The sequence below is a fragment of the Antennarius striatus genome, chromosome 20 (assembly GCF_040054535.1).
Source record: "Antennarius striatus isolate MH-2024 chromosome 20, ASM4005453v1, whole genome shotgun sequence".
Classification (NCBI taxonomy): domain Eukaryota; kingdom Metazoa; phylum Chordata; class Actinopteri; order Lophiiformes; family Antennariidae; genus Antennarius; species Antennarius striatus.
The window spans coordinates 1172864-1188489 of record NC_090795.1 but is presented as its reverse complement, the minus strand read 5'-3'; the positions used below and the strand labels follow the sequence as shown (position 1 = coordinate 1188489).

Below are 15626 nucleotides of genomic sequence, written 5' to 3'. Positions count from 1 at the left end.
GAAACCGACACAAGAGAGATTAAGACACAAAACCGGTTTATCTGAACACAAACAGATGCAATCCGCTCATTATTCAAGGATCAAGCTTTGCTGACGGAGGCGTCGGCTCATCGCCGGTGAACACACGCGGTGTTTACACGTCTGCGGGAAACACCCTTCCAAATTAGCACGTGTCAACGCTTCACGCTCACGCACTGAACGCCCGTCTGCAGCCGTTACTATGCCGACGTGGGAACTGTGAATCTCCAGGTATGAAATCAGGAAGGTGTTCATCAGCCAAGAAAAGTTCTGGACAGTTAGGGACAGACGTAATTTGATATCTTTCTATTTTCGACAAAATGGCCTCAGAATGAAGGATGTTCATGGTCCCCTGATGATACATCCTGACTTCAAACACGTATTCAGGTTTACCACAGTTGTCTTTTACTGTGAACAACCGGTTCAGCATCAGACAAGATTCTCAAGACGTTCATGTTTTGTAGAAATATTCATGTTCTCCACAGGATGAGCCCTACACATTATTTTGAATTTTAATTCAGTGTATTGGATACAGTAATGTAGCCGCAAGAGGACATTCAATATAATACTTAAGAAGGTGAAACATCTCAACAGTTCAGGGTCCCAAGAAGATGGACCCCATTGACTTTATGCACAAAGACGGGGATAGAACTACAACTTTGACATTGTTTATATAATCTATAAATCCTGGAATTAATTTCCTCTATCAAGAAGTTTTTCTCACATTTGTTGGTTTGCTACTACCTAGCGTAGCTACTAGCTAGCGTAGCTACTAGCTAGCATAACCTGTTTGAAGAAATCTTTATGCAAAATTTTCGTCTAAAGTCTGAAAATCTGCGTGGTAATTCTGTCAGTTCCATTTCTTCAACCACGACTGTTGGAACCCAGTCTTGGTTGGTAATCCTACTAACAGACCGACCAATGACGCGACAGCAGCCTCACTCGTGGAGGTCATAGGTCAAACGAATGAGAGGCAGCTTCACGGGGAGTCACCAGTTTTGTTTATTCCACAGTTTTCCAGAAAGATTTGAATTTACACAGTGAGAAGATTTGAGGAAAACATTTTTCCACCACAACGAAAGACCTTCAGGCGACTACGACCCGCATCGGATGGGTTTGTTGCTCCAGCGCTAATGTGGGTCGAACATCTTGACAAATTAAAGAATATTTAAATATTTTTTAATCTCAAACCCTTAAAAAAAAAAAGAAACACAATCACAGAATAGATATTCAGATTTGGCGAGACTCGTAAACAGTCAGATCGGATCAGGAGCTTCACAGCTAGTGCATTTTGTGTTTGTGCTTCTGTCGTTTGGAGGCGGTTACTTGTTTCCAGCCTGAAATATCCCACCATCTCCAGGAACGACGGCGTCGTACTCACAGCCTGACGGTCCCAACGGCTCTGAGTCCGGGAGGGAAAGGGTTAACGGGCCGGCGTCTGGGCTACCGCGCCGTGACCATCCACAGGCCCAGAGCCACGTTAGCCGCTAGCAGGACGCTGCCCCCCAGCAGCAGGAAGAAACCGATCAGCTCGCGTTTCTGCCGGTCGGTTACCACGGTGACCAGCGTGGCCTCCAGCAGCGCGTTGAGCATCCACTGCCCGTCCAGGGCGAAGCACGGCACCGAGTTCACCACGGCCAGCGCGCCGGAGAGGGACACCACGTATCTGAGAGGCGGGGGGGTGTTAAAGAGGCTTCGGTTCCCATGTTGGCTAAAGGTGTTAGCATGTGTTAGCATACGTAGCCGGTCTGGAGAAGAACTCCGGTTCATTTAGAAAGAACAAAGCGTGTCATCAACCAAGGACACGAGCGGCAGGTCGATAAGTGACGCTAAACCGCGGGAGATTAGCTCACCGCCGCCGCGGCTAGGTCTGACTGATTAAAAAGTTTAAAATAAAAACAGTTGTTTCAAGGCTACGTCGTCACAGCAGTGCTACTAGCCGCTAACTGCTACTAGCGCCTCTTTAGGTCTCATTTGTGGATCTTCTCTCTGCAGCTGCAGGAGGAGGCGACTATTTGTGTTATTAATCAATAATACCCTGAACTAGTGTCATCCATCCATCCATCCATCCATAATCCGTCCAGTAATCTGATTACTCCCCCAGACAGGTAAGGATACTTGCAGAACGTCTCCAGGAAGACGGGCAGGTCCAGATGGAGGAAGCTGAAGCGCGGGACGAAGTTGGTGAGACTCACTGGGAGGAAACAAGACGTCTGAGTCACGACACGAGTCCATACGACTGATGACAGGCTTCATCCGACAGTTTACAACACGCAGACCGGCGCAGGCCTGCAGCCGCGTAAACAGCAATTAAAGGACACGCCTCCTTGGAGGCGGGGCCTAGCTACAGAACAACATGTTGTTGCGCCTCCCGGTCGGCGAGTCAGACGGATTTCTTCATTCTCAGGCGTGAAGCAGACGTAAACAGGAAGTACCTACCGGCGTACTGCAGGTGCGGCGGGTACCCCACGAACAGCATGGGGGCGCCGGGGGGGTGCGCCACGCGGATGAAGCGCGTCTGGTTCTCCAGAGACGGCGTCACGCACACGCTGGCGGCGGCGGAGGAGGAGCATTCGGCGTCGGAGCGACACGCCCGCGTTCCCGTCACCATCCGACGCACCGGCATGCAGGCGAACTGGAGGGGGCGGAGCCAGAGGGGCGGAGTCAGGAGGAGACGATCAGACAGAATCGAAGGTCGTTTCACCACAACTTAGCCCCCAAGGAAACGCCCGAGAAGCGAGATCAAGACCCTGATCTGTGTGTGTGTGTGTGTGTGTGTGTGTGTGTGTGTGTGTGTGTGTGTGTGTGTGTGTGTGTGTCACCTCTCTGCTGTTCCTGCCCTCTGGTTTGCTGTAGGAGAAGCAGAGGTCCGTCAGGCTGTTGTTGCTACAACAATCCATCGTTCCGTCCAATCGCTTGAAAGCTGGAGGACGAAGAGAAACCAGCTGACGCTTCTGATCGATCGGCCGATCGATGGCGTCATCGATACGCCGCCTCACCTCGCCCGTGGGCCCAGCTGGGCTGCAGGCTGGCCGCCGGGACGCAGTAGCCCGTCTGTGGGGCGTGGGCGAGGTGAGACAGGCAGCCGGTCCAGTCCTCCACCCCCCCGACGGGGCAATCCTCCAGCCCCCTGATGATGTCGCCCACCGCCAGGCCCCGGGGCCCGTCGGCCGCCGAGCCCTGAGACACACAGCACCTCGAGCTAAATGCTAAGCTAACGGCCAATCAGAAAAGAAGGGGAGGGGAGTGGGAAGAGAGAAAGAGCTCCGCCCACATCATGATCAAAAAACGCTGTGATTGGTTGGTTGAAAAACCTCGTGCGCTGACCTGGACGACCTCGGTGACCAGAGCCCCGCCTCCGGTGGTGTAAACAGGAAACAGGAAGACGGGCAACAGGAAGAGGAAGGCCAACGCCGCCACACACAGAATGAAGTTGTGCCACACTCCTGGAAGCAGAAACACACACACACACACACACACGTGTGTCTGAACGAGGCTCTGATTGGTCACGTTCAGACTGCATGCTGTCGCCATGGTAACCACCTTCACCTGTGTCGCATCTAAATTACACGAGACGACAGGCGGGGACCGTTCTCATTGGCCGATGACATCATGTTTGGTGAAGAAACATACATCTCTCTGAACGCCTCCTTTAGCTCCGCCCAGCTCGCCGTTATGCCCCCCCCCCCCCGATGGGACAAGCGTCCTCCTCGCCTCAGGGCTCCTCCTGTCTCCCTTCAGCAGAGGAAGGGCTTTTCAGGCAGGTTCATATCTCAGGTTGTTTAGCAGCGACTCGTCGCCGCCCCCCAGAGGCTCCAGGGAGGAAGTGACATCACACCTGGAAGTTTGGCTCCAGCATGTTCCGGAAAAAATTGGACCAAATACACGAGCAGACCTCAGTAGCGTTAGCGATAATACAGCTGACCAAAATCATTCAAATTAGCATCATTAGCTTCTGAGCAACTTCAAACATTCACCTTCAAGACAAACAGAAGCAACAACCAGCAGACGGTTTAATGTTAGCTAACCGTACGCTAAACATCGGCTGTGAAGGCGTCCGACCAACCGCCACGGTAACGTCGGTCTCACCAGCGCAGAAGATGCGGAGCTGCTGGGTGGGCGACACCAGGTTGAGGTGCGTGGTGAAGAGGTCCACGAAGGCGCCGGGGTACAGGACGAAGACGAAGACGCCGAAGCCGTTCACGCGGACCTGCTCCCTGCAACGCGGGACAGGAGGAAGAGGATCAGGAAGGAGGCAGGAAGTCAAACAGGAAGTCAAACAGGAAGTCAAACAGGAAGTCTGTGAGACCGCTCCAGTGGTGGAACCACACTCTGAATGCTAACATGCTAATCTTAGCATACTACTGGAAGCAAGGACTGGGTTGTAGCTAGCTTCCATTAGCCACTGGTTTGTATTTGTGCCAGCTGCGCCATGGATGGCGACCCCGTGCTGCTGGTTGTCACAGTAACAGACCCCGTGTCCTGTCTCACCTCAGCGCCGCCACGGCGTGTCCCAGCTCATGTATGACGCCGCTGAGCAGCAGGGCGATGAAGAAGTAGGCCAGCTGGCTGGAGGGCAGGTTGACGCCTGGGACCTGAAGACGAGAGGAAGAGGAGGAAGAGGAGGAAGAGGAGGATTTCTCCCTCTAATGAGGAAACACCTGCTCGGTTTTCACCGTGTGGCGCCGCTCCAGGCTGCCCGCTTATAAACGGCAACTAATATCTTCCCGTGAATCACTTGTGCGGCCCCCACCGGGGGGCGCTCTCATTAACGCGACAGGCTCTGGAACCTACCACCACCTGCAGCGCCTGCTGGCCCCCGATGCGGGGGTTGTCCGTCGTCATCTGAGCGAGCGTCTGCTGCAGCGTCTTCACCAGCAGCACCACCGACCCCAGCATGGCGCCGATCCCGAACACCAGGCCGCCGTTAAACCTGGAGGACGGAAAACACGAGACCCGACGCACCTTTTATCGCACCAGTGACTTCACCAGGAAGTGGTGAAGCGGGCGGGGGCAGGGCGCGTCTCACCACAAATGCAGGACCCGGGGGTTGATGCGGGCGCAGTAACCGAACAGCCGGTTGAACATGGTGGTCTGCCATCTGATGTGGAAGGGCGCCAACGCCACGCCCCGACTGGCCAACCAGGACTCGTAGTTGATCCGGTGAGTCGGAGAAGACTGGGGAGAAGAACTGATGATGTCACTGGTGCTGAAGAAAACAGACGCTAACGCTACTGGACCTGTCAGTCCTGCAGGAGTAGACGTCAAATCCTATGAAACAAGTTAAAACTGAACAAACACAGCCATTAAAACCATAAATATATTACATACAACATCGTAAACATACAACATACATGTTATTTTATCTTACATAGCTATACTGGTGATAACAAACACATACAAACAGATTTAAACCAGTTCCTGCTCAGCTAAAGCTAAAAGCTAGCAGCTAATACCGGCCACTGCTAGCTAATCAAAACGTCCTAGCTAGCATTGGCTCACCAGCTAGCTGATAGCTTTAGCATCAGGTGTCAAACTCATTTTCACCGAGGGCCACATCATCAGCACCATGTCTGTCCCCAAAGGGCCAGATGTAACTAATAAATGTAACTGAATGTAACTCAATATAAAGTAAATGTAACTACTCCTTAATGTTAAATAACTGAACTATTAAACCCACAGAACTCCATCAATCAAGGATCAAACTATCAATGAATGAAGAAAAATAACATCAGACACACGTCAGGACGTTAACTTTGTTCAACATGTTTTTGTCACTTAAAATGAGTTGAATTACTGCATTGTGGGAAATGTAGTTTTTGGACAAAGCACACTTTTGACCTATTTACTTTTGGAGACACTGACCTTTAATGCTCTCGCGGGCCACATGAAATGATGTGGCGGGCCATATTTGGCCCCCGGGCTTAAGTTTGACACATGTGCTTTAGCCTCAGGTGTCAGCTAGCATTAGCTCACCGCTACAGCTAGCTAACATCATTAGCATCAGGTGGACTCACCTTTAGCAGCGTGTCGGCCAGGTAGACGGCGCACCAGGCCGCCATCACGCACACCAGCAGCGGCACGGGGATCATCCTGCATCAGAGGGCTCTCCGGGGACTCCAACGAGCTAGCTGCGCCGCCGCCATCACTCCGCCGCCCCGCACGTCCGTCACGCAGCTCACCGCAGCCACGCGTGTCCGCCGCTAAATCAACGCCCGCATCTCAACGCGGGACGCAGGCGGAGGAAACAGCTTCCGATCGGGGATGCGGTGGAAGAGAAGAGCCGTCAGCGCTGATCCGGGGAGATGACTTCCGGGTTTGCTTCTTCTTCGGGTCTTTTTTTTGTGCTCAACTCAAACAGGCGGTGCGACACCACCACCAGGTGGTGAGCTGGAGAACTTCCTCCATTAGAAATTGCCAAATTACAGTATTTAGACTGTTATAAAAGGTTTATTGGTTATATTTTGCACATATTAAGAAAAAAATAAAATAAAATTTACCAATACAACTTGAAGGTGGTTTGGTGTTTTTATAGCTGCTGCAGCCGAGCTGCAGGAATAAAACCTGAAAGTGCGAGTGTGGATATTGGGTTTCATTTCACCAAAAGGTCGGGAAAGTAAAAGGACACCAATAAATAAATGTTGACCGTCTGACTCATACGCAGCGAAGAAACCAGGTCTGACTCATGAAGCCATAAATGTGACCAAGAGGACATAAAACTGGATGAAGTGTGGATGCTTTTCACCTCGACTCCAGCGTTACAGCATTAAAGCTTTATTTTAGGAAACAGAAAATGTGTGGATGTTGTTGTATTTTTTGTCAGGGGAAGTTCAGATTTAAAACAACAACAACTTCCTCTGCCAGACAATTAAGCAGTTATCTGATCTGTAATGAAAGGATCACACACCGGAGGAATGAGTCATCTTTGTTTTTACCGCCTTCGGTCCCGCCCACCAGCGCTGAACGCCTGGTTTTATTACCAAATTTAAATATTCTAAACGTAGATCTAATAAACAAATTGACAGTCGTAAAGAAATTTAAGAAAATAGAACATTGAGTTCATAGTCTTCCATGTTTTTCTACTATTTAAATGCAGCTCCTGTATTATTTTCTTCTCTTAAAGGAACAGTTCACCTAAAAAATTAAAATTCAATCCTCAAATCATGTTGAAGTTCTTCACATCTACGTTTCTTCATTTTCATAAAATGTCTGGAGCGACAGAAGAGATGGGGAGTAGTTTTAAATGCAAACAAGCTAACAGCATTAGCATTCACCCGGATGGACATGTGCGAGAGCGTCTTCCAGACCAGATCTTTAGTTAGCCAGTAGTTAGCATGTAGCATGTACATGGTGTATTTGCCAGGGTACAGGCTAATGCTTTTAGCGTGGAGGTTAGTGTGCGCATGAAATCAGTATGAGGTCCATACAGGAGTCAGATGGATACGGGCAAGAGGCAGGGTACACCCTGGATGAGACGCCAGCTCATCGTAGGCTATAGAATTATTTTATGTTCAGTGAATTCTTCTTTCTTCTTCCTCTCATTTCGATGAACAAAGGTGAATAGAAGATGTAAATTCTTCCTTTAATGTTCCACCACGCTATTCAAATTTAGCATGTTGCTAAAAACAATAAACAGGCCTCTATCTGTAGAGGTCAAAGGTCAAACTAGTGTATTTACACATTGATATATAACAAACTTCTTTTACTACCTGGACACACAGCGGACCCGTCAGGTGAGACAGAACAAGAGCTCACACCAGTGGGCGGAGCTCAGCGTGACACCCAGCCAATCAGGACGAGCGGAGGCAGGTCAGGTAGCACAGGAGGACCTGAGAGACGGGCGGGCAGGGCAGAGCAGCGAGCGGCAGCAGGTAAGAGAGACACACACACCTCCCTGTCAGCTACCATCTGTCGCGTGTCGGTTGTGTGTCGGTTGTGTGTCGGTTGCTGCAGCGGCGTCATCGCTAACTGTTTGAGCAGCGGCAGAAATAGGGCAGCTCGGTTTTGGTCTCCGGGGGCGACAGGAGAGCATCGGGAGTTACAGAGCGTCACAGTTCTTCTTCTATGATTCTCACAACTGGTTTCATTTTAAAACGACAGAAGAAGAAACTTCAAAACGAGGCGTAAAAAAATAAAAAAACAAACATTTTAGCACATGATTAGCATTAGCACTAACTTTAGCTTTACTCTTGTTTGGCGTTCTATGTATTCACTTATTACAGCCTGTGTGAACGCAATCAATATGTGTCATTAAGAGTGATGATGATGATGATGATGATGATGATGATGATGATGATGATGATGATGATGCATCCAATTCCATTTTTAAAAAAATGATATTCACACTTTTTTTCCCAACTTTTCTAACTTTCCAAAGCTTTTGAAAACAAACACAAGTAAAGTTGGGGTAAAAAAAGTATGCTAGTAATCTGATTACTGTCCTTTAATGAAGAGTAGAAACAACGTTCGCGTGAGGTCGTGTTAAAGCGACGACAACCGTCCGATGGTGTTTTGGAGAGCGTGGAGAGAAAGCAGGTCCTTCTGTGGAACAGTCGTCTATTTATAGTGAGAACAAATCCCAGATATGAGAGGAATCCTTCTGGAGAGAGAGAGAGAGAGAGAGGGAGAGAGGGAGGAGAAGATAGAAAGATGAAGAGGGGATAGAAACCAGTAGAGATGGATAGAACCAGTTCCTGAACCGGAGACCAGTCGGTAGGTTGCATCTGATTTGTTTATGCTGATGTGTGTGTTCATGTTTCCTCCCATAATGGAAGGAATTTGCGTCGTTGGGATTAAATGAAGCTCTGGTCTCCAGTCCGTACGCCGCATGTCATGCTAATGCCGGGAGGTGGCTAGCTTAGCATCAGAGCATTAGCTTAAACTCTGTGAAAGTTGATCTTCAGGACCTTTAGGGGGCGGGGCGGTTCGGTTTTACCCTCTTCTTCGCTTGTTTCAAATCTTTATGCTAAGCTAACTGACAGCTGGGTGTAACTTTTTTTTTACAATGTTTGATTAGTAATCCTGGGGCTTAGGCCATGATTGTTTTGATTTTGTTTTGTTCTTTTAATCACGTCCACTATCTACCAGTCCCGATGCTAAGCTGCTAACATTATCGAGCTAAATGTTATAGACGGGTGTGACTTTATTGGCTCTTTATTAGCACCTCAGCTAGGCTAACCTAATTAGCCACTACAGTAATGCATCAGTACGCGCGACTTCACCTCATCGTGGATTTGTAGTTGGTAGTCACATGATACTGTACTCGCATTCTATTGGCTGATGGTATCTGGAAGTGCGTTACGTTCAAGTGAGTCTCGGACTTCCGTGAGACACAAAAGTGCTTTAAACAGTCGATCAGAGTGTAGGAAAAGGTAATACAGATAGAACGTGGTTTGATATCAGTTTGGAAAGGGTTAATTAACCTTCAAATTACCGTAAAAAATAAGATAAATAGTTGGTAGCGATATCGCGGAATTCATTATTCCCATTATTCCCACAAGGAACGAGGGATTACTGTATTTGTCAGTTTTTGGTTGGTTTTTCTAGGCTCACCTGTTTCTACTGATTCCAGTCTCTATGCTAGGCTAAGCTAATGGTTTTAATGGTTGTAACTTTATAGATCGGGAACATGGTGATGATTAATTATTTAGGCTATGCTAGCTAGGCTCACTATGGCCATCTACTGCCAGTCTTTACTCTAAGCTAAGCTAATCACCTGCTGGCTGATCTTTCAAGGTGACGTTTGGTTCAATTTTCTTACCTTTCAACAGGAATCACACTCACCTAGCCCTCATGCTAAGATAAGCAAAGCTAAGATTTCCCTCTCCTTTATGCTAAGCTAATTAGTCTGCTAACAAGCGACGGATTGAACTGCAGCGTTTTGAATAAACTCATTTTTAGTATTACAGAGATTTAAAAACAGGTTTAAAGTTCAAGAACTTAAACGAACGAAAGTTAAAAGTCGAAGTTAACTTTATTTTAGCGGCGCAGCATTAGCGACGCTGCTAACCTCAGACGATGTGAACGATTTAAAACACGAGTCGCTCAAATGGCATGAAAGCGAAAGGGCTCGCCGGGGCAGCTGCGACTCGTGGACGACATAAATACCCCGTCGTGGAGGCATTAGCGTGTCTGGTAGGGGGGCGGTGGGGGGGTATTTTAGGGTGTCCAGGCTGACATCAAGGACAGCAGAGCTCCATCTGGATGTTGTTGTGCAAACATCACCATGGAAACGGAGTCCAGCTGCCAGCGAAGGCCTTCACTTCCTGCCGGTAGATAAGATGGAAACTTCTAGGATACCAAAACACAACGTCCAAAAATAACAGACGAGCAGCCGGTGAGGAAGAGGAGCGCTGTGCTAACGCTAATCCGAATGTGTTGCTGTGATGTCATCAGAAATAAAAATAAATATAAGTAGAAGATTTAAAAATCACAGACGTCGTCTTTCTGATTCGGATCGGAGTTTTATTTTGAAGAAGAAAAAAAAGGAAGCACAAGCAAATATTCTAAAAGTCAGTAAATAAGATCAATAAAGAGACAACAATAAATAAATAAATAAAATGCATTAGAACAAAGGAGGAAGGATAAAATAAAGAAACAGGATATGAGGAAATGAACCTTCAAAATAAAGCGGGTTCACTTCTCCTCTTAAGTAATTCATGAGCGAAGGAAAAGTGGCGTGAAAGGAAAACACGCCCGGCCCTTTTATTGTCTTCACGAGGATGAAGGTGATAATCACAGCCGCCGTTTGATTGGTCGAAACCGAGGCCGTTGGTTTAAAGGCGCAGAACGACAACGAAGAAATCGATTCCCAATCGGGACCCGCTGAAACTAAGACGCCTTTATTTTGACATCGACTCTGCTTCCCTCTCATCAATGATTCAGAGAACAGTTCCTCTACCTGCTTCACTCCCGATGCGTTGCCTAGCAACCGAAATGCTATCCCGACGGTTGACACACACACACACACACACGTATTCAAACACACACATCTGAATGTCCGTGCTTCCCGCAGGTTAGCGAACCAGCGGGGGGGATTATGTCCAAACCGACATCCAACGTTAAGGCCCTCCAGGTAAGACCCGCCCACCTGAGCACAGGTGAGGAGGCGTGGCTTCATTTTACTGCTATTTACATCATTGCAAAGCATCAACGGTTTTTATTTCCACCTATAAAGCAGGTGAACGAACGTAAACAGGAAGATCACATCTATTGAGTTATTGATTTATTGAATGCAGGGAAGCGATCGATCGGAGGTCGTCCGTGTTTCCGGTGCCTCCATCGTCTCTTCCGTGTGCTCTTCGTCACGTCTAACCATGCAGGACTCGAGGTTCCGAGGATCGTAAGTGACCGGTTCAAAGTCATCCAGGTTCACCTGCATTCAATCGGCCATCCGATGCATCCGATCGGCTTAAAAACTACAGTCAAACCTGGAGATACAAGTTTAATCCGTTCCAGCATCGTAAAAAGGCACAAATTATGAAAAAAACAAGCATATTTTTATCAACCAATAGACATGCAGACTTTACCTGTGTATAATTAATTGTATATAAGTCACGTAAACAATGATAGAGAATGAAAAGAAACGCAAAAGTCACGAGAACACACGAGCTACGTCTTTACTCCACCAACAAGAACGAGATCCGGTCTCACTGATGTCGTATCCATCCACCAACATTCGGGGAACTAATTCCCGGATGTTCCTCGGATTGTGAACATATTCGCAAATATTTATTGGATCAAATTTGATTGACTCTCTTTGTTTCCTGTAGTTTTTGTGTCACCCAACAAACAATCGTGTGCAGGTGAAACCACGGCTCCTTTAACGGGAGCTGGATGACGCTAGCGAACCTGTTGACCTTTAACCTTTGGTAGCATCTGTGGAATGTGGAGAACACACTAAGATGAACACGGTCACGCCAAAGCAACGTCGCAGGGATGCAAATCTGAGCAAACATGCTGCGAATGAGGCGAAGAACCCGCGTTGTCTGGGAAACAAACCCCGCCCCTTCCCGTTAGGATCAAACGAACAAACGTTACCGACCAATGAAAATACGCCGTCGAGCTCCGAAACAGGACATGGGTTCGAGGAAACGCACATGCAGAGGGAGGAGGAGTCGACTGAATCTCATTGGCTGCTCTCGCTGTCCGTCAGGCTAATCTGAACATCCCGATGGGAGGTCTGCGTCCGGGGGCGGAGCATCCTGTGAGGAGGAGAGAGGAGACAGCAGACACACAGGAGGTGAGACCAGCATCTTCACGAAAGTTCAGCTAATCTCTAAACGTCTAGTCCAGGTTTGGACGTCTTCTCGTAAATTTGGCGCCTCAGGGCTTCCGTAGCAGCCGCCATGTTTTCTCCAGGAAATGAACACTTCCACTCGGGTACACGCTTCCTGTCATTCTCGTCCTTCAGGCTCCATCACCGGACCAGCCCGGCGCCGCCGCTCAGACGCCGGAGGAGAAGAAGACGTTTCCGGGCGCCGTCAAACTACCCGGACCCGCCGTCGACCTATCAGAGCTGCAGAACGTCAAGAGCGAACTGCGATGGGTCACCAAGGATTAACGAGTAGGTCATGTGACCCACGTGTTGTCCTCAGAGGAGGATATACCGCCGCTAAGAAACTAAACTAAATTTAAAACATTGTTATCAATGTTGTTTTTGTTGTTTTTATTGGAGTTTTTTTACTGAATCTTGTAAAAAGGTAAAAAGACCAGGTTATAAAGAAATTTAATTTTAAAAAATCTCTAATTAATCTAAGAATGTGCATGAAAGCTCCAAACTTCCAGACTGGACGCCTACAGTACCTCAATGTCGCCACCTGGGGGCAGTGTGGACTGTCCGGTGTCCTGAGTTCAGATGTGGGCTGCAGATTTGACCCAGGGTCTATTTATACTTTATAGTTGTGTTTCACATAATAAATGTTTGCATTGAGGGGCGGTCCCAAACACAAAAAGAACCACAACGTCCACAAACAACGGCGTATCGGCCCCGCCCAAAACCAAGTGGGTGGCGCCGTGGTAACGGGGAGGAAGATTGAGGTGCTATTTCTGCATCAGTTCAGAGTCAACGCTGGGAAATGGACCCTTGTCATCCCACAATGCAATGCAAACTACAGAGGAGGTGTAACAGTATAGATACCCCAAAGCTCACACAGATGGACAAAAGTCTGTGGACACAAAGAAGCAATGTTTTTAACCCGAGACGGAAATTTAAAGGAGGAGTAAAACCAATGCAAAGTTATTATTATATAATGCAGCTCATGTCAGTTACTTCCTTTGACATGATGGGGTAATCCCATTAGCTGCTAAGCTAACAGAATGAATGTGACGAATGCCTGCAGAGATTTCATGTACAGACAGTTCAGCTCATGTATCTTCCTCAAACTGTTAGCTTAGCGGATAACGCAAAGTTTTTAGCCTTAAATAAAAGTATTTTCTGGACAAAGAAAGCAGGGTGATTGGAATTAAATTGTGTTTTTTGGGTTTCCTGTTCTGCTAACCGCTGTTAGCCTATGCTGAACCACAGCATCTTTTTTTTTCTGCAGGACGTTACACCAGGTGAGAGGAAGGCAGATCATCTTCGTAGACCCAGACCCGCCCAGCGCCTCTGACGGCCAGCTGAACCAATCACATGTTCCGAAACATCCTCAAGCCGCTCGGGCGTCGAGAAACGGGCGTCCATACACTGTTATTTATCTACCGCGTTTAGATTTTTCAGAAAAAAGAAATGCTTGTTTGTGCTGCAGATCGATTGGACCTACAATGAGTTCTGTTTCAATTATAAGACGATCTTACATTTTTTAAAAATAAATTTAAAAGAAATCGACAGAAAGTAAAAACTGAAGACTCTTTTTTTTCGTTTCTGTCCAAATGTTCACAGATTTATTTGATTAATATTAATAAGTCATCAATAAAGTTAATTTTGAATGTATTTATTTTGATTTCCAGAAAATAGTTTCTTCAGGAAAATATTGCAATAAATCATTTTCAACTGATTTCTGGTTTCAGAGCAGAGGCTTCATTTTTTAATTCCTAATTCGATGCAACTGACTACATACCCCCCGACACCTCCAGCCATCATCACATCACACGTCTCGTCACACACACACACACACACACACACGGACACACACACACACAGCAGCTGTAGCTAAGTTTAGCCGCCATCAGGTCCCGGTGGAATCTTCCATTTAGAAAGAAACGCTGCTGGAGTTTAAGGAACCGAACGGATCAACATCGTTCAGGAACGCCTTTTCACTTCAGGAGCAGCTGCTGAATTTTATACTGGTTTAATAGAAAACAAAGGCTCCCTTAATTACTCAAAGAATCTGATTTTACTCAAAGAGGCTGATTTTTTTTTTTTAATCTGCAACAACATCTATTGGTTTGGTAAGTGATAGAGTCAAACCTGTTTTATTAAATCTTCTTAATCTGAATCAAAACATGTTAAACTGATCAAATCAATCACAGTTACAATCAAATTACAGTAAATACTTTCGGTGTGTTTCAGGAGAATCTGCATTTCCTGTTTGGTTGTTTTTTCCTTGATGTCTTCGTTTTTCAGATGGTTCCTTCCTTTTTTGGGACAACGATCATCAGGTTTCAAGATAATCCGTCAATTACGTCAAGTATTATCAATGAAAGATTACCCACCCCAGGTATTAGTTGGTTCTTTGTCACGTGACCTACTCTCATGCCAAGTTTCAGGAAAAAAGAGTGATCAGAATAGTTTCAAGATGGGATTCATTTCTGACATTAAATATTTTGCAGATGACACCATTCTGTTAGCATCAATTCACTGAACCCTTCAATTTAGCTTAGCTGCTCTGCAATTCATGTTTGGGTGGTGGTATGATGTTACCACATGGTTATTGAAAAGGTGTCACGTCAACTTTAAATACACCTAAAACGTACCTCAGTAGCAACTAAGGCTAGAGCTAGCATCCGGCACCGCTGTCAAGACCAAGAAAAGCCTGGAACATATTTACAACTCATCAAAATAATAATACTGCTGCCAGAAATGAGTGTGAATTTAGGTAATAAAGGTTAAATATAGCTTATTTTTGTTCCAATATTCAGCACATTCTATCTTTAAAGGTTATTCAAGACCAAAACATTGTATGTCAGTTTTCGCCGCTCACATCTTCGCATCATACCAGCGACATAACATCATTGTATGATTCTGGAGTGGCAGGGGTCACATTAAGGTCACCGGGTGGCTTTAATACCGAAATGCTATGCGGTTGCTTTACACACATGTAAAACCTCCGACAGCTTGGGTTTGACACGTACCTCGCGCTGCGTCTGTTTCTATTCCTGTCCTCGGATAGGTGCCGCAGTCGTACTCTGGAATCTTGGGTCGTAGACTGTGGCAGCTGTATTGACCAATGAGTTCATCCACCGGGATAGACACTAAAAACTCCTTTTGTCCGCCTGCGTTATCTACTCATCTACCCGCTGGTCGGTATGTTGGAGGCGTGCATTGCGTTGATACTCCCTCCTGGACGCAGAGGAAAGGGCAGCGGACAAACACAAAGTCAACAGACCGACCGGAGGCTTTGGGACGGACTGGATTTGTGCGCCAAAAGGGGCCGGTACCCAGGATTCTT

At 47.0% G+C, this 15626-nt stretch overlaps 2 protein-coding genes across 3 annotated transcripts; one reads left to right on the top strand and one right to left on the bottom strand.

Annotated features, from left to right (window-relative positions):
* Positions 1 to 996: 996 nt before the first annotated feature.
* Positions 997 to 6343, bottom strand: mbtps2 (membrane-bound transcription factor peptidase, site 2). Of its 2 annotated transcripts, XM_068343998.1 has the most exons (11): positions 6036 to 6343; positions 5048 to 5196; positions 4813 to 4951; positions 4510 to 4613; positions 4108 to 4235; positions 3346 to 3464; positions 3018 to 3198; positions 2841 to 2941; positions 2458 to 2653; positions 2137 to 2212; positions 997 to 1684 (listed from the first exon to the last, which is right to left on the bottom strand). In XM_068343998.1, the coding sequence occupies exons 1-11, from the start codon at positions 6108 to 6110 to the stop codon at positions 1462 to 1464; spliced, it is 1491 nt and encodes a 496-aa protein (XP_068200099.1). In that variant the 5' UTR covers positions 6111 to 6343; the 3' UTR covers positions 997 to 1461. The 2 variants fall into 2 exon arrangements, with proteins under 2 accessions (XP_068200099.1, XP_068200100.1); XM_068343999.1 differs by lacking the exon at positions 997 to 1684 and having other exon boundaries at positions 2171 to 2307.
* A 2286-nt stretch (positions 6344 to 8629) lies between these two features.
* On the top strand, positions 8630 to 13983 carry smpx (small muscle protein X-linked). The gene is made up of 5 exons (XM_068304000.1): positions 8630 to 8730; positions 11033 to 11092; positions 12173 to 12259; positions 12431 to 12583; positions 13563 to 13983. Exons 2-4 carry the CDS (start codon positions 11057 to 11059, stop codon positions 12578 to 12580), a joined length of 273 nt encoding a protein of 90 aa, XP_068160101.1. The 5' UTR covers positions 8630 to 8730; positions 11033 to 11056; the 3' UTR covers positions 12581 to 12583; positions 13563 to 13983.
* Positions 13984 to 15626: the final 1643 nt, after the last annotated feature.